The 21970-nt window shown below is 46.0% G+C and overlaps 1 protein-coding gene across 2 annotated transcripts in view; it reads left to right on the top strand.

Moving 5' to 3' along the window:
• Positions 1-21970, top strand: part of Plxna4 (plexin A4) — a 454144-nt gene that overhangs the window by 66699 nt on the left and 365475 nt on the right. For both annotated transcript variants that reach the window (XM_029478188.2, XM_021164546.3), the window contains one exon: positions 6346-7615. In XM_029478188.2, coding sequence (XP_029334048.1) covers positions 6431-7615 — 1185 coding nt within the window. In that variant the 5' untranslated portion in view covers positions 6346-6430. The remainder of the gene's footprint in view (positions 1-6345; positions 7616-21970) is intronic.

Here is a 21970-nt window from a genome sequence, read left to right on the forward strand (position 1 = left end):
TTTTGCCAGCCCATGATCCTTGTTCTTAAGAGACTCGGGATATTAGCAAGGACAATAAATAGGGATGAATTTAACCTTTTGTCATCTGAAAGTCTCTGATGGGCACTGGTTCCTGTACTAACACATGATCAGGGCATCTTAGACTCTTCCTGGGGTCAGAGAAGGCTTCATTTGAGACATGAACAAAACCATGAACAGGTGGAAACCTTGGGAGGTTTGTGGGGGTACAGCCTGAACTTAGGGGGAGCCGCATGTGGTTAGGTAAGACTGTACACTCATGCTTACCCCCAAATCTTACTTGGGATATTCATCACCATGTGAATGGTCAGGGGACACATTCTCTTAGGCTTGTTACTTAATCTCGTAAAAGAAGAGTCTGGTAGAGATGTGTAGCAGTAGACACTTTAGAGTTCCCTCTGAATGGTTTAGGATTTGCCCTGGTTAGTTTTGTCAACTTGACATGAGCTACATTCATTTGGGAAGAGGCATAACAATGCCCCCCACCAGATTGGCCTGTGGGCCAGCCTATAGGGTGTTTTACTGGTTAAAGATTGATGTGGGAGTGCCTACTGTGGACAGTGCCACCCTTGAGCAGGTGATCCTGGGTTCTATAAGAAAGTAGGCTGAACAAGCCATGCCTTCATAAACCAGTCAGCAGCACTCCTCCATGGCCTCTGGGTCAGTTTCTGCCTCTAGGTTCCTGGTCTATTAGAGTTCCTGTCCTGATTTCTTTCTGTGATAGACTGAGATGTGGAGACATAAACTGAAATAATGTCCCGCCCCTAACTTGCATGCAGTCATGGTATTTCATCACAGCAATAGAAAATAAGATTACTTCATTAATGACTCCAGAAAATGAGACCTGAACTAGCTTATGGAAAGGGGAAAGCTTTTGGCTCATGTGCATGGGTAGGACAGGCATCCAGATGGTGTCATGCACACCACCTAGACATCTATACATCCTGAGCTGGGACCTGGGCATCTCTGCTCACTTCTGTTCTCTTATGGCTTCATTCTTTGAGTATCTTCTTCATACCTACCCTCTTGGGTTACAAGATGGCCCCAGCAATCCATAGTCCACATTGAATGGTAGCTCAACAGGGTCATGGCAAACAATAAAACCAAACCTAGGTAATGTACGTGAAGACAACTTGTAAATTCTGAAGGAATTTTGTGAGCTAATTGCTATTTTAAACTGCTCTATAATAACTTTCTTTCTGGCACTCAGGAATCTGAGAGGATGGTAGCACTTCATGAAAATTAGTTTGAGCTCTTCAAAACTTGCTATATAAAACAAAGGCAGTCCCAACTGCTTTAATCAAAATGATGATAAGCTTCTAAAAATGAGTTCCATCTCCCGTGAGACCACTCAGAGCTAAAGGATGATTTCAGAAAGAGCGGATGGTAGTGTGTTTGGGTTTGATTTGGACTGTGGGGTGACCTGTCCTCAGTCCCCTCCCCCACCCTGCCTGGTTCAGGAGACTCTTCAGAACCTTCTGAAATGATTTGATTTTGTAAGTGGAAGAATCAAGGTTGGTACTCTTTAATTTTAAGATTATTTTAAAATCAGCTAAATGTCTTTTTGAATGAGAGTAATTAGAAGTATCAGACGTTAGTCCTTTCTAGACCTTTTTTTTGGGGGGGGGGGCTAGGAATACCAATAGGGCATTCCTGGACTAAAGACACCATTTACATGGTTAATCTCCTGGGAGAGACACATTCTCACCCTTTGGAAGACCCAGTTTTTCAGTCTTGTAAGGTCGGAATAACCTTAGGTGACCTTAAGAGGTGGCTGTTGGCTCTGCCCATCTGTGGGTTCTGATCTGCGGTGGGAAGATTGGCATTGGCCAGGCCCACAGTGGGGTCTTTAGTGAGTTCAGCTGGTGCCCACATGCTTATCCATACCAGGCCCACTTCTGTTTCTCTGTTTCTTGTTTTCTAATCAACCATTTTCCTGGGAGAAAGAGAGAGAGAGAGAGAGAGAGAGAGAGAGAGAGAGAGAGAGAGAGAGAGAGAGAGAGAGAGAGAGAGAGAGAGAGAGAGAGAGAGTGTTCCCAGCATGCATTATTGTTTCTTGTGAGTCCCCCTCCCCTCCAGGAACAGTAATTTCACCATTCCAAGATAGAAGTGATAAGTATTTGAGATGCCTAACTGTATCTCTTTTTGGTGCCTAATAGAAGATGTGAATGAGCTCTGGACCCTTCTAGCCCAGTATAGTCATGACTACATCCTTGTCTGACCTGGCACTGACTGGGGAGCTGTGGATTGGCTGTGGGTCTGCAAGTGCTTACAGTAAGATGGGCCAAGTGGTTGGCACGTGGCATGCTCTGATACAGGCTCTGCTGGAAGTCCTCTCCCAAAGGACTGGTGGCTGTGCCCCAACCTGTCTGTGCCTGTCTGTAGTGAGCATACCAGCCCCTCTGGAATTTGGCTCTTGGCAGAGCTGCAGTGAGAGCCCTGTTAGCCAGCAGAGCATATGGTGCCCGAATAGCTGTCACTTTCAAAGGCTGGGGAACAGATGTTGGAACAGGTTTCGATAAAGTCAGAAGAGGCCAAACGTGATAGGAAGAGCACTGAATGGGGAATCAGTGGTCTGAGCTCCCTCATCACCATCTTTAATTTATATTTCATGGATGAATGGATGGATGGATGGATGGATGGATGGATGGATGGATGGATTGATTGTGTGGTGTACATGTGGGGGTGCACATATATGTGCCAATGCATGTGCATTTCAGTTTGTATATGTAGAGGTTAGAGAGGTTAGAGGTCAACCTTGGGTATCTTGCCTTGAGTGCTGTCTACTTTGTTTTTGAGATGTGGTCTCTCACTAGCCTAGAACTCATTGATTATATTAGGCTGGATGGTCACGGTTTCCCAGGGACTGTCTGTCCCCCTACCCAGGACTGAGATTATAAACATATACCAGCATGCCTGGCTTTTTAGCATGCTTTCTAGGGATCAAATTCAAGCTCTCATGTTTGCCTGGCAAGCCATTTACACTGAACTATCCCCCTAAACTCCGTCTCTGTCTCTTATTCCACTTGATCTTCTGTGATTTCATTTGATCCATTTCACTATCACCTTTATTGTCTCTATTATTAGGGGTTTAAGTACCATTTAACCCGAGCACCTAGTTCAGAAAACAAATATCTAGGATCTTCTCTGCTTTTTTCTGGATTTGGAAAGACAACTCAAGAGGAACTATCGTGACTCCTCATGACTTGTTCTGAAAAAAAAATTAATTTTAACTAGTAGGTACCATCTCATTTATCAAAATCTTTGTCTTTCTAACCCAATTTCCTTAACATTCATTATTAATAGCAGCACCTACTGTGTGAAGAATAGGGACCTTGTGTCAGGTGCTTATCAATATTTGAGGTGTACACCTGCTCCTTTGTCGTGGAGCCTGGGAGAGACACCATCTCTGGCTGAAGGGTCAAAAAGTAGACAAAATTGCCACTGCTGAAGCCATAGACGTAGTAGATGTCAAAGTCAGGGATAACGGTGAAAGTGTCTGAAGGGATCTTAATCATAGAGGCCACAAATTCATCACGGAAAACGTAAGTTATCATGTGTACATCTATCACTGCATATATTGCTGGGCCCCTAAGAGGTGTCATCTCCCAGGTAGTTCCATGTAGGTGACAGAAACTCCCATTTCTCCCTGGGTCTGATAGGTGATATTCTGAGACCTCTGTCCTGGGGACTGGTATGAATTAAACAGGAACTCCAAGGGTTCTATATATTCTGGGTTCTACAATGAGGCACTTCTAGAAAGTGTATGGACTTTGCAGTGGTACAGATCTGGATCCTGCCACCAACTCTCTGCCTCTCATCAGTCACATATTGAAAAACTAGCTACGTCATCTGCAGAACAGGTAAAACCATCCTGCTCCATGGACAGCCATGATAACGATATGAGCTTATACAGGGGAAAGCACCTACCTTGCATGGGGTCTAGGCTATAGTCAATGCTGCACACATATTGCTATTCCTCTCTGCTTCTGACCCCTGTTTCTGCCAGTCAAGAAATGCTGTTGAGCCTCCACTGAATGCTGGGCAGGGCTCTGGTGATATAGATGCACTAGCGATTAAGACAGGAAGTGTTTGGCTCCTGGATCTCACAGATCTTCAGTTCTTAACTCTCTTCCATGAAGGTGAGGGCGTGGAGGGGCCTCTCTGGGAAACTTCTCTGTGTTTTAATTAAGTTTTTACTCTTTCCTCAGCTCTGGGCATTTTAGTCTTGACTTCTCAGTAACTCTCTCTTCTGCCATATCTTCTTCCTGATTCGTGAGCGGTGTTTTCCAAACCTTCCCTCATCCCCACTCTGGTTGGATACTTCCATTGTGGACACTCTCCCAAGAAGGTGCCTTTCTCCTAGCTTTGCATATCCTCTGCAAGTTCATGGTGTGGCTCAAACTCTACTCCCCAACAAGGTTTCCGATAGATAGCCTGCTCCTTGTTTCCTCTTCTCAAGTAAGAACTCCCAAAGTGTGCTGTCATATGTCACAGAACTTCATACTTCACCTTATGCAGTAAGTCAGGCTCTACTGCCTTTTACATGACTTGACAGGAAGCTGACAGACAGCCTGACACAGAAGTCCTACAATAGCTTACCTGTGTTGTACAGGCTCTGAGTGTACTTTTGAACTATGTGGGTAAATATGAAGGCCCTCAGTTTACAGGGCTGCTGTTAGGGTGGGGATTTCCTTCTGCAAGGGTCTTCTTCCTTTAATGTCGTGCTGAGGTGCTCTTTCACAGGACTTTGGCTGATAATGTAAAGTCTTTATTGTTGTAATTTTTTTCCTCTTTTCTGGGTGTTCAGCTAATCTGTGCTTTCTTCATGCTGGGGTGATTTCTATTATTTTAACAAGTTCTCTCATCTTATAACCCCATTGTTTTAAGATCTTGGGAGAATGAGAAATCCCACAGAGCGGAGATGCCCCTAAATAAGACATTGGCTATCCCCTCCCTTATTTCATCCAATCTGGAAGAAATGGGATGCTGAAAGCTCATGCCGAAAGTACAATGAATAGAAGTAAAGGGAACTGCTAGGATGGATGGCAATTTTGTCCCTAGAGATGATTGGTTCATTTGTTCGTTTGTTTATTGTTAGATGGTTTCTGAATTACTTTTTCTCTTGTTTTGAAGAAAATTGTAGGAGGCAGAGGAGTCCCCATTATAGGAGACAGAGGAGTCCTTTGCATTGGGGGCAGCCAAGATCCATCTCATTAAAATGATAGAAGAGCTCAGAGCTGGGCCATGTACCCAGGGGTGCGGGGCTGGTGACCTCTGCAGCTGGGAGGGCTAGGGGATGTGGGCTTTTAGTTTAACCTCACTGTACCTTCTTGTAGAGGAGGCAGGAAGGACAAAGAGGGTCTGGGGCAGCAGTTGCAATGGGTGGCCCACAGAAGGGGGTCAGCCTTGGCAATTCTGTGTGCATAACAAGAAGTACAGCCCAGCTCTTGCTGTGAGAGGCTGGGATCAAATGAGATGGTTAAAGACCGACTATCGACTACTTTGGCCACTCTGCCCAGTTTTGGTGGTAAAGCCCCATAAGCTGACATTCCTTAGGTGTAAAATTTTATACATTTATACAAATGTATAAAATGACCACATGCTTCTGTTGTTAGCAGTTACAGTTCTGGCCGGTAACAATATGTGCAAATTAGGTATTTTGAGCAGAAGGTAATAAGAGTCTTCTTAAAAGACTGCTTTCTTCAGGGGGTAGAGCTGTATTTTTTTCAGTTAATAACAATGAGATCGCTGTTACTATCTCTTAGGCCTAAGGGAGTGGGCAGGAGTTGGTCCAGAGACTGTGGAGACAGAGAACCAAGAAAGACCCCAGTACAGATGGCTCCTCCCTCTAGCTTTCTGTGAGTGCTGCTCACCTGGATCACTAACTTGGGACCAATAGCAGAGAACACTAACGCAGGGACCATGGGTGTCAACTCTGTGTGTACAGAAAAGTGTAGACCTTAAATCTAGAAGGTCAGTTGGAAGACACTCACCGTGGAAGCGTTGCTAAGATGAAATGAGACAATACCCAGAGATATTGGCCAAGGTATTGATGCAAAGCCAGACACTCAGTAGGCAATATTGCTTCCTATCAGCATCACCACCATCATCCTCACCATCCCCATCACCATGACAGTTATCAGCATCATTATTACTGATGAGGAGTACTGTGGCTGCCAGCCACCAACTCCTTCACCTAAGCTGGCCTCTGGCTATCCCACAACAGGTCAGTTCCATGTATGAACCAAATTCAGGCCGATCTGAAGTCACCACGATGCTCTGCCATAGATCACTTACAATTAAATCTTTTTTTTTTTTTACTAGGGGAGACAGCCCTGCTGAGTCCTGGCCCCCGCGGAGGGACAGTTGTGCTGGAGTGCTGCTGTGTCTGCGAGGACCTGTGTCTGAGATGAAAGCCATGCCTTGGAACTGGACTTGCCTGCTCTCCCACCTACTGGTGGTAGGGATGGGCTCCTCCACTCTGCTTCCACGACAGCCACCCCAGCTGTCTCAGAAGCCTTCCTTTGTGACATTCCGAGGGGAGCCTGCCGAGGGCTTCAATCACCTTGTGGTGGATGAGAGGACAGGGCACATTTATTTGGGGGCTGTCAACAGAATCTACAAACTCTCTAGTGACCTCAAAGTCTTGGTGACTCATCAGACAGGGCCAGACGAGGACAACCCCAAGTGTTACCCACCTCGGATTGTTCAGACCTGCAATGAGCCTCTGGCCAGCACCAATAACGTCAACAAAATGCTGCTTATAGACTACAAAGAAAACAGGCTGATCGCATGCGGGAGCCTGTACCAGGGTATCTGCAAGCTCCTGAGGCTAGAGGACCTCTTCAAGTTGGGAGAGCCCTTTCACAAGAAGGAACATTATCTCTCGGGAGTTAACGAGAGTGGCTCAGTCTTTGGGGTGATTGTTTCCTACAGCAACTTTGATGATAAACTCTTTATTGCCACAGCAGTGGATGGCAAACCTGAATATTTTCCTACCATCTCCAGCAGGAAGCTGACTAAGAACTCTGAGGCCGATGGCATGTTTGCTTACGTTTTCCATGATGAATTTGTGGCCTCTATGATTAAGATCCCTTCAGACACTTTCACGGTTATCCCCGACTTTGACATCTACTACGTCTATGGCTTCAGCAGTGGCAATTTTGTCTACTTTTTGACCCTTCAGCCAGAGATGGTGTCTCCCCCAGGCTCCACGACAAAGGAGCAGGTGTACACCTCAAAGCTTGTGAGGCTTTGCAAAGAGGACACAGCCTTCAACTCCTACGTAGAGGTGCCCATTGGCTGTGAGCGCAATGGGGTGGAGTATCGCTTGTTACAGGCTGCCTACTTGTCTAAAGCTGGTGCAGTGCTTGGCCGGACCCTAGGTGTCCGCCCAGATGATGACCTCCTCTTCACCGTCTTCTCCAAGGGCCAGAAGCGGAAGATGAAATCTCTGGATGAGTCTGCCCTGTGCATCTTCATCTTGAAGCAGATCAATGATCGCATTAAGGACCGCCTGCAGTCCTGTTATAGGGGTGAGGGAACACTAGACCTGGCCTGGCTCAAGGTGAAGGACATCCCTTGCAGCAGTGCGGTGAGTGAGAAGGGATCTTGTGGGCCTGGACAGTGGGTGATAAAGACCCCAGCTTTTGTAGCCTCTATGGCATTTCAATGGGTCTCCATTTTGGGTCTCATTAATTTGGACTGTCACCAGCAAAGCATCTTTAGTATGAAGGCATCAGCTAGAGCTAAAATGTGTATTTCTTATAGGCACCTCATTCTGGTCTCTTGTTGGCTATGAGCAACAGGACAGCAGTGTTTGGATGGAAACATGTGAGGTTGATGTTCTTTATATTTTGACCTGGTAGAGAAGCTCAGTAAAATGATGGAAGATTCAAGAAAGGCAGTTGCTAACATGGGAAGTCTTTTGCGTTTGAGATGGACATGGGATTTCAGAGAATTATGGTTTTATTTAGACCCTTGCATGTCTCTTAAAATGGCAAATGAGAATAAAGCGGAGATGGAAAGAGATCAATCAATTTATAAAATATCTTCTTTGTTCATAGTTCCATGGTCTTTCTTAGTTAGGTTTCTATTGCTAGGATAAAGACCACAACTAAAATCAACTTGGGGAGGAAAGGGTTTTTTTTCAGCCTACAAGTCACCGTCTTTCAGGAAGGGAATTCAAGGCAATAATCCTGGAGCCATTTATTTTGGGTGGTAGATGATATAGTCAAGAGGGTCTATGGGGATGTTATGAACTTGAGGAACTCTGAAGTGTTCATAAGTGTAGGTGGTCAATGATAAACCATATTTGTGCTCTGCTGTTTGTGTGTGTGTGTGTGTGTGTGTGTGTGTGTGTGTGTGTATTGAACACAGGTTAGCTGGGGAAAACAGTAGAAGATAAGTATAGAGAACCCGCATACTTCTCTAGTGGATTGACAAGACTGGATCACCAATTGTGAGCAGAAATGTATTTCAAATAGTTTCAGAGGTTGCCATAGTCTACAACCAAGTGTGTACACTTGCTGTATCACAACACGACAGGAGGATGCAGGCAAGGGAAGAGAAAGAAATAGACAACTCATCTCATCCTTAACCCACTCCTACAATAAAAGAATTAATCCAAGCCAGGAGTGGTGGCCCATGCCTTTAATCCCAGCATTTAGGAGGCAGAGAGAGGTGGATCTTTGTGAATTTAAGAGCCCAGACTGTTCTACCTAGTGAATTCTAGGACATCCAGGGCTATGAAGAGAAACCATGTCTTGAAAAACAAAAGCAAAGTAAAACAACAACAAATGAACCCACACACTAACCATCTCTTAACTATCTGACCTCTTCTTTTATTTTTCTATATATTCTGGGAGAGGCCATAATTATGTAGACCCAGTGTATTTATAGGTCCCAAGGTTGATATGGGAAATAATTTTCAAACACCCTTCCACCTTACTCTTTGAGATTAGTGTCTTTCAGTCAAACACAGAGCTCAGCAATATGGCTAGTTTTGCTAGCCAGCTTGTTCAGGGGCCTTCAAGGCTGGAATCATAGGTGAGCTGCTATGCCCACCCAGTGTTTACATGGGATTCTGTAAATCCAAAATCAGGGTTCACACCTATATAACAAGTGCTTTAACCACCGAGCTCCTCCCCAGACCCATTTCCAGGTTTTCCTGATGCTATTAAAATGCAATCAAGTTTAAATCTATATTTGCATTTGGAAGGGGGAGAACTTCAACCCATAGTGCCTTCTTTAAAGATTCATTTTATATTTGAGTACTCTGACACACTTGAATACAATGCAATACATATCTCCACCAATGCATTTACACACCCATGTGCAGACATTGCTCATGCCTGAAGATTGCACTGTAGTATGATCACCAACCATTAGTTCTTTTGAGATCAGAGGGTTTTGCATTCTCTGACAGTTTTCTTTAGAAAACTTACTAGAAAATTGTTCTGGGCTTGGCTTTGGGAAGCAACAGCATCTATAGGGGTCCATTTGACTGGTATCTATCCTGCTCTCACTTCTGCCAAAATACAAAAGCCAAGTTCACCACAGAGGCCTACAGAGCAGTAGGTCCTAACACTGTACGGTATCCTTGGAGAAAACAGAGGGAGTACAGCTTGGCGAGGCAGACCAATGCCAGGACTGGAAGTAATGGAGCCAGATAACAAGCTTTTGATTTTTTTCTTTTGGCTTTAATTAGCCCTTTCAAGTTAGAGGAGAGTTCAGAGCTGAGAATAGGGAGGGGGAGGCCAGAATGCGCACAGGGCTAGGGCTGTCTCCCAGCCAGTCTAAAAGAGGCCAGGCCAGCTTCTAATGCACAGTATCGGTTTCCTTTGATTTGCTTGATACCCACGTTCCTTTGCTCAGGCTCTCTGGTTACAATTCATTTGGGCTCAGCTCAGACCACACATGTCCCGTAGGGCACACAATGTCAGCATCAGCCAGACGGTACTGCTACACTGTCCCCCGGTGTCAGCTATGTTGGCATCCTGCTTTCCTGTGACCCATCTCCAGTTCTGTTGTTTCTTCCAGTCTAGAGACAGAGAAGGGACAAGGTGAACTCTGGAATCTTCTTTAGGCTCTGAATCTGGAGCTCCCTCGGGGTCTGTAAAGTGGGAACTGAGTCTCAGACAGTGTCTTAGAGTTTCTATTACTGAGATAAATGCCACAATCAGAGGTAAGTTGGAGAGAAAGGGGTTTATTCAAACGCACAGTTCCATATCATAGTCCATGACTAAGGGAAGCCAGGGTGGAAACAAGAGCTAATTCAGAGGCCATGGAGGTGGATGGATGGATGGCTTGCTTCTTATGATTTGCTCAGATGGCTTGTTTAGCATCCAGGACCACTAGCCTAGAAGTGGCGGTGGGCCCTCCCTTATCAATCATCAACCAAGATAATGCACTACTGATGTGCTCACAAGCGAATCTTATGGAGGCTTTACTCTGCTGAGAATTCTTCAATCTAGCTGTGTCAAGCTGACATAAAACTTACCATTGCAGTTGCTGTTGCTGGAGATAACCAAAGGAGGCTACAACTTAAGAGGTTGAGTTTAAGGGTTTGTGTTTGGAGGGTGGGGATACCTGTGGGTTTTATTGTAGTTATAACTTGGAGAGTTTACAAAGGGGATACGACCAGAGATTTGTTTTGATTACACACTTTATTCTGATTCTGAAAATTAGAATGCCTATCAGAAAATATTTATTGAGCTTATATGGCCTTTTCCATTTCCTGAGACCTATATTTCTTCCCCTGAACTCAGAGCTGAGAGTGGTCTGACCCTGGATCACTTGCCTACATCATGAATCCAGAGCCTTCTGATTGCAACTATCAGAGAACTCAATGGTGCTTCTGCTTCCCCATTGGCCAGGAAGACTGACTGTATTCATGTCAGAAGAGAGGCTGGAAATGGCCAGGAGTGGTCTTCTATGACTGAGTGGCTATGAGTATAGAAACGTTTGCAAGTGTTAGTGCCTTGGCTGTGTTGGATATAGACACTATGGGAGCTGGTGAGGCATCTTTAGGTGTTTGGGGGATGGAAGCATCCTCCAACTTTGCTTTCTGAGCCTTTCTTTTCCTGTGTCCTGGTCATCTCTAATCCAAATGGAAAAGGCACCCAATAATGAAGGCAGTAGAACCTGTACAATGCTCAGAAGATCTCATTGAGAGCCTAGGCATAAGAGAGCTAGAACAATATGGCTGGAGTCTTAGGTTGTGCTGGGACTCAAGGAGTCTAACCTGAGGCCAATTTGTTAGGAAGGCATCTAGGAGGGTTAACCAATTTGATTTAATTTGTATTTCTGTAGCTTCTCACCACTGATCCTGGCTCTGGCCCCCTTTGTGGCCCACTTCAAAGGTTCTCTGCAACTCTCTGCTTATAGAGCACACATCTCTAAGGCTATGGGACTGAGAGTCTACCATTTCTGTCTTATGCTAGGACTCTGTGATGGCCAGCCTTTCCCACAGAAACTTGACAGTTCTGTGAAGTTCTGTCTTGAAATAGACAGCCCACTTTGGGGAGGACATTGTTTCAAGCTAAGGGTCTGTGTCCTTCATGAGTCTAGGGGTTGTCCTAGACTTGGATCCCTCCATTCCTCTCCCTCTTTAGTTTGCTGAGTTCCCTCACAGAGCCCTAGCCTCTGGCTCCAAGTAAGTCAAAGAGTAGAGAAAACATCTTAAATCCTGGGAATGTTTTAGGCAACTAGGCAACAGACTGGCCAAGATCAAGGAAAGACCTCAGTCTCCAGGAATGTGAAAGGGAAGTGGATCACTACACCCTGTAGATGGGACAAAGGTTGTAGTCAAGGGAGTGTCTATCACTCTATTTCCTGAAGTCTGAGTTTGAAACCAGCCGAGGAGCACCAGGCAGGACCAGTCTAGGGCTGATAGTGGGAAGGAGACACAGAGTGGATGCAGACCACTTCCTCTTCTCTGTGAGTTTTGACCTCAGAGTGACCTTCTGCTAGGAAAAAAAAAAACCCAAACCCAAACCAAACCAAACAAACAACAAACAAGTGGGTCCATGGGGCAGGGACTCTTACTTTGAATCACCACAAGCCACCTATCAGGCCCTCACTACTGGGGGTAGAGGATGAGGGCCACCACAGCTTTGCATAGCCCTGCCCTGCCAGTGTGCAATGTGCTTCATGCCCCTCTTTCATTGTTCCCAGAGTCCTACAGAACAACAGAATAGTCAGGCTCCAATCTCCAAGGGCATAGAGGGACAGAGTCAAGCACTGATGTTAGTATTATGTAATTAATACTAAGTGTGTTCTAGAACATACTGTGTGTGTGAATCTCAGGCCCACTACTTCCCCCATAGCGTGTCTCAGTGCAAGGCCAGTAGAACTTGTCTGGGTAGGCAAGGTTCCTGTGCAAGGACCATCTAGGCAGAACAAGGGATGTGTGGTCCTAGACACTGAGTATCGTGTACAAATGGGGCTCTCCAAGTCAATGCAGTCTGCAAACTTCTCCCAAGATTCCAGAGGCCTTTCTGGAAGAACTATGGCTGGGCCAAGCTCCCATATGACTTGAAGATTTACCCACTGGCCTTACCAGTTCCATGGGGGGGGGGGTCCCAGAGACTTCATTTTCACTTTCTGCCCAACAGCATACACCGTTGATATGAAGGAGAACCCCATCCCTACATGCTGTGTGATTCATCTGATTCCCAGACACAGCAGGTAGTCCTAGGAAGTAGGCAGGGCTATCCCCTTGGACTCATGCTGGCCTTGTGTCCCAGCATAGCTGGTCACTCAGGTTTGCCTGGCGCCTGAGATCCTGAACCCCGTGAAAACGAGCATCCGGAATAGCCAGGCAGCTGTCCCAGGCCAGCCTCAGCTGGTCTGCTTGTTCTGTTTTCGTTTCTCTGGCAGCAGGAAGCTGGACTCTGACTACATGGGTTTGTTTCCTGTTATGGTGAGAGGCAAGGGTTCCTCTCTTTGCTTGGCACTCACACTCCCTTGGTCCAGGAACTCCTCCTCTTCCACACCCTGCCCCTCTTCTCATTCCAACCAATCTTGTCAACACTACAAACCACTAAACAAGTTGGTGAAATAGGTACACATTGCAAGCCCTCACTCCTTGTAAGCCCTTTGAGTACACAATTTCCTTATTTAAACTTCAAATGCCAGTTATAAGGCAACCCCAAGACAGAAGTTCCCTCCCCGCCCCCTGTCTCCCCACAAAGTAGCTCTAGTACTAGGCATCCAGGTCTAAAGGCACTCATCGATCTTAGCCTTCTTGGTCAGGAGGAATTGCAGTAGAAGTCCCATCTGGATCTTTTGAGGTCATGTGATGATGGCCAAGTCCTGGGGGGTGAGCTAGATCTGGTGGGAGGAAGTCCAAGGTTGGCTTATGGTGTTCTCCCAAGATGCCACTTGGGAGGCCAGCAGAGGTATGTGTGTGTGTGTGTGTGTGTGTGTGTGTGTGTATTAGGGGGGTGTGTGTTTTGACTGCAGAACCCAAGAATCACACATATCAAATTTTAATACAGACACATTCAAGAGACTCAGTCTATAAGTTTCTGAGCTATGACTTAAGGACATGGATCCTCACCATGCTGAGACATTGCTTTGCAGGTTCAGCACAGTGTCATGCACACTGGTACATATGCCCACATGTGCACACAACTTCCGTGTGTCCATCTCCCCTCTTGTTGCTTCTCCCTGTCTTGTTTTTTTTAATTAATTAATTAATTTATTTATTTTGCGTATTTTCCTCAATTACATTTCCAATCCCTGTCTTGTTCTAAACCACTACCCTCATGCTTCCTCACCTCCTGTCTTATCTTTGTGGCTTCCTTCCTCTCCTGTTCACACAGGACCCTCAGCCATGAACATAGTGATATTTCTCTCTCATGAGTATACAAGTGTGTATGTGTATTTGTACACACGAGACTCATTCAGTGGGCATAGCGCAGACTGAAATGGGATGTTGGACATCTTATCCATCAACACATGAATGTACCTCACCAATCACCCCAGATGTAGAGTTCCCTTTAATTCATTTTATCTACACAGGGTGGCGTCTTGGCAAGGATGCTGGCCAGGGAGTCCTGACCTTTGGGCCTCAGCCAGCACCTGCTCATGAACTATCAAAAGGCCAGTAAACAGTTCCCCTTCTGCTCTAATTTTATGCTAAGAAAGGAGTTGGTGAGACAGTATATATTCCATAAAAAGCAAAAAAAGAAACACAGCAATGTTATTAGAAAGTAAGGGAAGGTCCAGAACCCCTTGATGCATACAAATGATCCCAACCCCACCCTGCACCCCCGCTCTAGTTATGCTGTCCCCGTGGTCTCTTGCTGGATCTACACCATCAGTGTCTTCTTTGGAGAGGTTTGGACTGCATATAACTGAGGTTGCACTCAGGGTCTTAGTCCCCAGGATGCGCCTGTTTGCTGGCCTGCCTTCCTCTCTCCATGCACACATGGTGGGGGCTCAGACACTGTGCCAGGAAAAGACATCTTTTAAAGCTACACTCTTTGCTTTGCCTCTCCAGTGTCCTTTAATTTTGTAAGGCTGAAGGGAATGATCACACATCCCCACACTGGCAACTGCTCTCATTTCGTTAACAAAGTTAGAGAAGGAAGAGACAACCAAGGGCACTTTCCTCATTCTGTCTGTCCAGTTAGGTCCTTCTTCCTAGTGAGTCTGTCCCCCTATGCCGTCCACACACGCACATCGGCATCCCTGAGAGCAAAGAAAACCAGTATCGTTCTCCGTGCCATTACTATGTCTCTGTCAGTGTTCCAAAATATAATGGGATCTGTTCTCCTGATTTATCCTGCATGCAGGCGACATTACCCAGACACACAGGCCGGAGGAGCAAGAGAGGAAGATACACGGCAACATGAGTGGAGCTAATAAAATTTATCCCCACTAACAAGGGAATGACCTACCCCATAATTCAGCCTGGTGAGCAGGGCCACTGCTTCCCTGTACCCGCCAGGAAACACACAAACTTAATCATCGTGGCAATCCTCACCTCAATTATAGTTCGAATGGTGGCTGTGGCTGCCTGCCTTAAACTCTGGGAGGGGGAGCAAGAGCTGGGATGGATGGGCGGTTTTGTATGGGATTTATCTGCCCCTGACAGGCAGCTGCTAGGGGCGGGTAAAGCTAAGGTCTAGAAGGGGAGGGAAGCTTCCTGGTGGAGTTTGGCTGGTACTGCCCACAAGGCTGAGAAACTTCTCTGGGAGTCCCCAGGGGTCCAGTCGGAGAGAGGGGGGGAGGCCACTAGATTTTCTCCCAGCCTAGTTGCCACCTGCAGAGATCTGACTCTCTTGCCAAGCTGGTCCATAGCTGTGGCCTGTGCAGACCTCCATTGTGCCATGCCCTGGCTACTTATTAGAGGGAGGAACCTGGGGCCCTCAGCAGCTGGGCTAATGAGGAGAAGGTCATGGGTCCAGCCCTCAGGATCCTGACTGAGCTGTTCTCTGGTGGTGCTGCTCAGCAACCCTTTGGAGGGGACATGGCAAACACTTGATGTTGGCTATGGCCTGGTTTGCAAAAAACATGTCAGGGTTACTGCCCCTCTCTTGGGAATATATTAGAAATTAGTAGTCATGCTACCCTATTAGAAGACTAGCTTGTTATCATGACCATCAAAAGACTCCTCGGATGCCGGATGACATTGGGCCACAGTTTGGTACCCAAAGATACCGAGGTTTCAACATTAGTATAAAAATAAACCTTTGCTTTCTTTGGTTGCCTTGGTTTGTGGCTTCCATTGCTCCATAGGTACAGAAGTAGAATAATTAAGCTTTGGAAGCTGCCCCTACTCCCCACCGAGCTTCTGGGATACAATTGGCCTTCTTCTGCCCTGATATTTAGCCCCTCCCATCCTTTATGAGATGCCTGAAAGCAGGGCTCTTGATTCTTGGGAACCTTGGCTACAATTTGTTGGGTTGTTTTTCCAGCCCCGAGACACTTTGCACTGAATCCTTTCAATAACATATTTGTCTAACTAGGTTACTGTGGCTGTGTCTTGCTGCCTCTCCCTCCATTCCTCTGTACACATTCATTTTCCCTACAGTTCCATTAAAAAAGGACACAATAAAGAATCACTCTGAGATGATGCATTAGTAACTAAGTGGATGACTACAGTCTCCCCATTCGGTTTCTGCTCTCTGTGTTCACAGCCTGGGTTCAGGGGCAGCCTTCACCTCTAACCGTACTTCTCTGGCTTCCTTCTGAGAGTTCAATGCAGTAGGAGACGCAATAGAGCTTTCAGAGAGGGTTAGGAATTATGAAGGATAAAGCAAAGGTTATACAGATCAGTAAAGCCATCAAAGGGTTGGAGGTCTGTGTGTGTGTGTGTGTGTGTGTATTATATCTTTGTTAGAGAAATGATCACTTAAACACATCTTACAGAGTAACAAACAGGCTTTTCAACAAGGCTAAGCCTAAGCCTACCATAGTCTCCTAGAGTTCTTTCTAGGCTCCTGAGAACCCGTGGGAGCCCTCTCTGTTTACCCCTGAGGAGACAGAGTAGAGCATACACAGCCTCATCTCTAGGGGCCCATGCGTGCAGTGCTTCAGGCCCTGGTGTATTTATGAGCACCTGAGGGGTCAGCAGCCATATTTGAGATATGGTTCCTAATAAGTGGGTGATCATTATCACCCTGTACTGCCGAGCTCCACAATTGGAGTCTGTATTTAGACATGAGCTATTACAGCTTATCTGATCAATACCTCCTTTAAAAAGAAATCCCACATGCGTAATTCACTGGTGCTGGGTTTCTAGCAGAGACCTGCTATGGGCAGCTCCTGCTGTGTGTGTGTGTGTGTATGTGTGTATGTGTGTGTGTGTGTGTGTGTGTGTGTGTGTGAGAGAGAGAGAGAGAGAGAGAGAGAGAGAGAGAGAGAGAGAGAGAGAGTAGGTGTAATTAATGCAGAGGTTTATGGCGTATGAGGATTTGGAGTTCCAAAGGTCTTCCATCCTAAGCATCTTAGGCAGCGGCTTACAGATCTCTCTCCTTTCCCTCCTGTCCTGTATGTCTTCACAAAGCTTCCACTTCCACCACTTCCACATTCTTTGGCAAATGTGGGCACAAGAGAGGAAGAACTCAAATTTGATGAATGGCCAGGGACTGCCTCAGCAGCGTTTGTTTGTTTGTGTCCAGGTTCTGGAAGTGGCAGACAGCAGAAGTCCTTCTTCAGTGGTGGGCCTTGCTGTCCCTGAGACTGGAAGATGCCCACTCTAAGGCTGCTGCCTAGCAACACAATAGATGTGAGGGTTTTGGTTGTTGCTGTTATTTGTTTGTTTTGTTTTTCTAGACTAGAAATATGACTTGTAGTTTTCCCTGTAGCTTAATAGGTTACTAGCGCAGCCATAGCCAAGTCTTGATTTTGTTTCTTGTAAAATGGGTTGGTTTAGTCTGGTATTCTTACTTTCTTCTCTGGGGTAGTACAAAAGAATGGCAATATACTGTGTTCTACGCCAAAAACAACAACAACAACAACAACAATGACAAAACACCATCAAGTGGAGACCAAGTCACCTCTGCACAGAGTCTCTGACTGTTTCTCCTGCATCTGGTGGCCCGCCTGGCCCTTCATTTTCTCCAGGGACACCTGAAATAAGACTGTGTTTTAGACTGCTTGTCTAAACACAGCCTAGGTCTGTTTCCACAACTAGAGGAGGACAACTTGGGGAACATCAACTGAGACCCTTGCATCTCTATATTCCTGGGACTTTCTTTAATGCTTGGTCTTTTGACTATCTTGACACAACTTAGTAAGTGAAGCTCTGTCAGTAGCCAGAAGCCTCCCCTTTCCTCTCGCTCAAAATGAGGAGTTCCTCTAGGCTAAGGGACCCCAGTACAGGCTTAGATGGACCCACAGGAGGAATTCGGCTTTCCTCTGTTATCTAACGGACAGGGGTGGTATCCTAGGGAAGGAGGGTGCTGTGGAGGTGCTCAGAACTTCACCTGAGGTAGGGCAACACTTCTGGCCCCAGGAAGGGCAGAAGGGCTGGTTTGCTGCTTGTATAAGGTCTCTTTTGTTTGCTGCCTTCTGAAAGCAAGTGTAGAACCAGGTCTGGCCTTTCATTTTTCTCACTGGGATCCAGAGCAGCCTGGCAGGTATGTCCATGGTCAGAGTAGCCAGCTGCATCCATCCATCACACTGGCTCACCTGACCTGCGTTTCTAGGCCAGTGTGGGCTGTTTGTAAGCAGTGGCTGCCTGGGGTGAGAGGGGAAGCCTGTGGCTATGGAAAAGACCATGTCCCAGAGCTCAGCTAATTGGCCCACAGGGGGATGGACCTCTGACCCTTACCTCGTTAGCACTGCCTTTGGACCACTGAGCTTTGGCCTAGTTCTGACCTTTCTGTAATAAGGGTTCACTGGGGTTCTGATAAAGGTAGGGCAACTGGGGGCCAGGGAAGGTTTCTCTGTGTGGCAGGGAAGGGGCTGTGAGGAGTAGACCAGGGGCCTGCCAGCTGGGGTTGGCAGCATCTGGATCAGGTGCCAATCCCCTTCTTGCCTCACGGTCTTCAAGATGGACTGGGATATGCTGCCGGCATGATGGTTGGGTCCTTGAGAGCTGATCTCTATACCTGAGGCTGGAAAGTGATTCTAAGGCAGTGGTTCTCAACCTTCCTAATACTGTGACCCTTTAATACAGTGCCTCATGTTGTGGTGATCTCCAACCATAAAATTATTTTCGATGCTACTTCATAACTGTAATTTTGCTGCTGTTATGAATCCTAATGTAAATATCTGCTATACATATGGTTTTAAGTAACCCCTGTGAAAGGGTTGTTTGACCCCCACCCCAAAGGGGTCATGACCCATGTGTTGAGAACTGCTATTTTTGGGGGCTGAAGGAGAACCCCCACAGTTCCCCAGGTCTTCCTCTTCTACCAGCTCTTCAGTCTGGACTCCTCAAGTGGCTGCCTTGTGGTTCTGTCCCAGAGCCAGGGGACATTGACAGAAGAAGGAAGCTGGCAGAGTTTTCAGTCCCCTCTCAGTGGCGATGATAGAGCTTTTCAGAGTGCCAGTCTCTGCAGAGTGAGAGCAATTTCCCTGTAATTGGTAAAGTAACCGTAACTGCTCTGTCATTTGTATGTAGCGACACGTAATTGCACGGTAACCTTTGCTGCTGTGTGCGAGGGAAGCGTGGTAGGCTATTAGATTGTAATTTGGAGTGTCAGCTATGGCTTCCCATGCCACCTTATCATGGCTGCTGGTGCTCTGCAGGCCACTGGGTAGCTGTTGTGGGGGGGCCTTTGGCATTTAGGTTCAACATGGGTGGGGTGCTACAATGTAATGACCTCTGTGAGATATCCCCAGGGTGCCGATGTCTTTTCTCCCCTTAGTGGGGATAAAGACCATTCTTCTATCTTGAAAACACAGAAACACTAAGAAGGGAGTGAAGATGTGGTCGCCTTGGCCTTGTTCAGGCTTTTCGAGGACTGGGTCTGATTGAGACACAAGGTTTTGCTTTATGAAGAAATTGTTCCATCTTCTAGATCCAAGAGACCCTTCCTTTGCTTCTTCATTTAGCCTGCTGGGTCTAGTTTCTTACCCGAAAGCCATTTCTAGTCCCTTAATCTGTACAGCATTCCTGAGGTAGAAACCACACATCTCCTTAGCACTGCTGAGAAGATTCACCAAAGTTAGCCAGTTTGTCTTCAGCTGACAACTAAGAGTGAGAGCTCTCACTCTTGTAGCATTTACTGAGTGGCAGACTGAGTTCTGCATGGGTTAGATGACTGAGTGGTGGACTGTGTTCTGCATGGGTTAGGTGACAGAGTGACAGACTGTGTTCTTCATGGACTAGATGATTCAGTCTTCATCAGCACTATGGAATATGTACTATTATCACAACTGCTATGTTATAAATGATGCATCTTAGTTAAATGATTTGCCCATGGCTACAAAGTTCAGATAGGCCAACCTAGTTCTAAATTGTTAACTACTGGGAAACCAAAGCTTTTACTTGGTCATCTATCTACCTGTTTGCCATTCTGCTATCCAGCCACCAATCTGTTTACCTCATGTGTCTTACCCTGGCATGAAGCAAGCGTGAAGCTGAGAGTACAAAAATGCATAAAGCATTATCCCTGTCCTCAGGCTCAGAGTTGCTGTGATACAATGAATCATTCTTCTTAACTTATAGCCTACATATTAAAAAATTTAAATAAAACTTATGATTAAAAATCATTGCAAATAAATAAAAGGTAACAACAAACACCAGAACTAACCAGAGGCAAAGTCTATACAACTTAATGAACTCATATCCTATTAGAGTTAGTATTCAGGATGGAAGCTGGGAGGAGTACATTAAATTTCTCACTTTCAGTATCAAATAGATTTTATGCAATTATCTACCACCAAAACCAAAGATCCATGATGGAATTAGAACTATAATAACAACTTACTTTATATTCTTTTTCTTAAATTGTCTCATTCATGAGACATTCATCTCAGTCATTTCTCATCTTCTAACACTTAGTTTTTCTTATTTTTCTATCCTTCATGTTATATGGTATCCATGTGTATATTTGTTTATATCTATTCAGGCATTATTGGCTAGATTCTAGGCTGTTAGCTGCTGGAAAATCAAAGCATTTTTTTGTCATCCACCCACCCATCTGTCTGTCTATCCTTCCATCCATCTACCCATCTGTTTACTATATATGTCTTATCTATTATGAACAAGGCACTAAGCTAAGGGTCTAAAGATGCTTACACCATGTTCCCTGGCCTCACTCTCAGCATCCCCAGAATGCACTGAGTCACTCATCTTAATTTATATCCCATGTATTCCATGAGGAATTTGGGGGACAGTAGAAAGAAATTAATTGTCCCTTTGGTCTTGAGATAGAAGACACAGGCTGTCTGTGTGTCTCTGGTCTGCCAGCATCGTTCCCAAGCAGCACCCACATTTATTCCCTTGTGATGGACCTTTTGCTCTTCCTCTGTAAGAATGGCGCTCATTGGCTGGCCAGCCTAGCTGAATTGACCTACTAAGACCTTTATCGGGAGATAAGGTGAAAAAGTGATTGAGGAAGTTACCCGATATCGACTATCGACCTCTGGCTTCTACATGCTGTTTAGTCCTATGTGCACATGTATCATGTGCATGCAAACACACACACACACACACACACACACACACACACAACTGGGTTTCTGAAGAAGATATATCATGCTGGCTTGCTGCTGTAACATGCTATGGGCATTTTTGGAGTGACCAGAGGGAGAGGCCAAGCCTGGGCCTGCAGGCACAGCTAGACTCCTGATTACAGCCGAGTCCTGGCCCCAGGGACTGTGGCTCTAATAATACTATTAATGGGGCCCTAGGGAAGATCCAGCTAGGGTCAAAGCAAATGCTCTGACCCTCATCATCCAGGAACTCAGGAATGCACACTGTTCTCACCTGCCCAAGACGCTGCCAATCAGCCGGGAGCCCGGCATCTGCACTGGATGAGAAGATGGAGGTCTTAGGACAGGGAGAATCTCCCAGATCCTTTCCCTGTGCCACAATTATCCCAAAGCTGCAGCTCAGGAATGTGCAGGGGCTTCTGTCCCCCACAGCCATCATGGCTCCAGGCTGAATCTTTACTCACAATTCCACAGAAGATGACTTCCTTCACCAAAGAGCTTCCAGGTCAGAGGCTGCCTTTTTCTTTTTAAAATTTTTTATTAGATATTCTCTCCATTTACATTTCCAATGCTATCCCGAAAGTTCCCTATACCCTCCCCCCACCCTGCTCCCCTACCCACCCACTCCCACTTCTTGGCCCTGGCGTTCCCAGTACTGGGGCATATAAAGTTTGCTAGCCCAAGGGGCCTCTCTTCCCAATGATGGCCGACTAGGCCATCTTCTGCTACATATGCAGCTAGAGACACGAGCTCCGGGGGGTACTGGTTAGTTCATATTGTTGTTCCACCTATAGGGTTGCAGACCCCTTCAGCTCTTGGGTACTTT

This window comes from Mus caroli, unplaced genomic scaffold (genome assembly GCF_978045245.1).
Source record: "Mus caroli unplaced genomic scaffold, Mus_caroli_1 scaffold_7, whole genome shotgun sequence".
Lineage (NCBI taxonomy): Eukaryota > Metazoa > Chordata > Mammalia > Rodentia > Muridae > Mus > Mus caroli.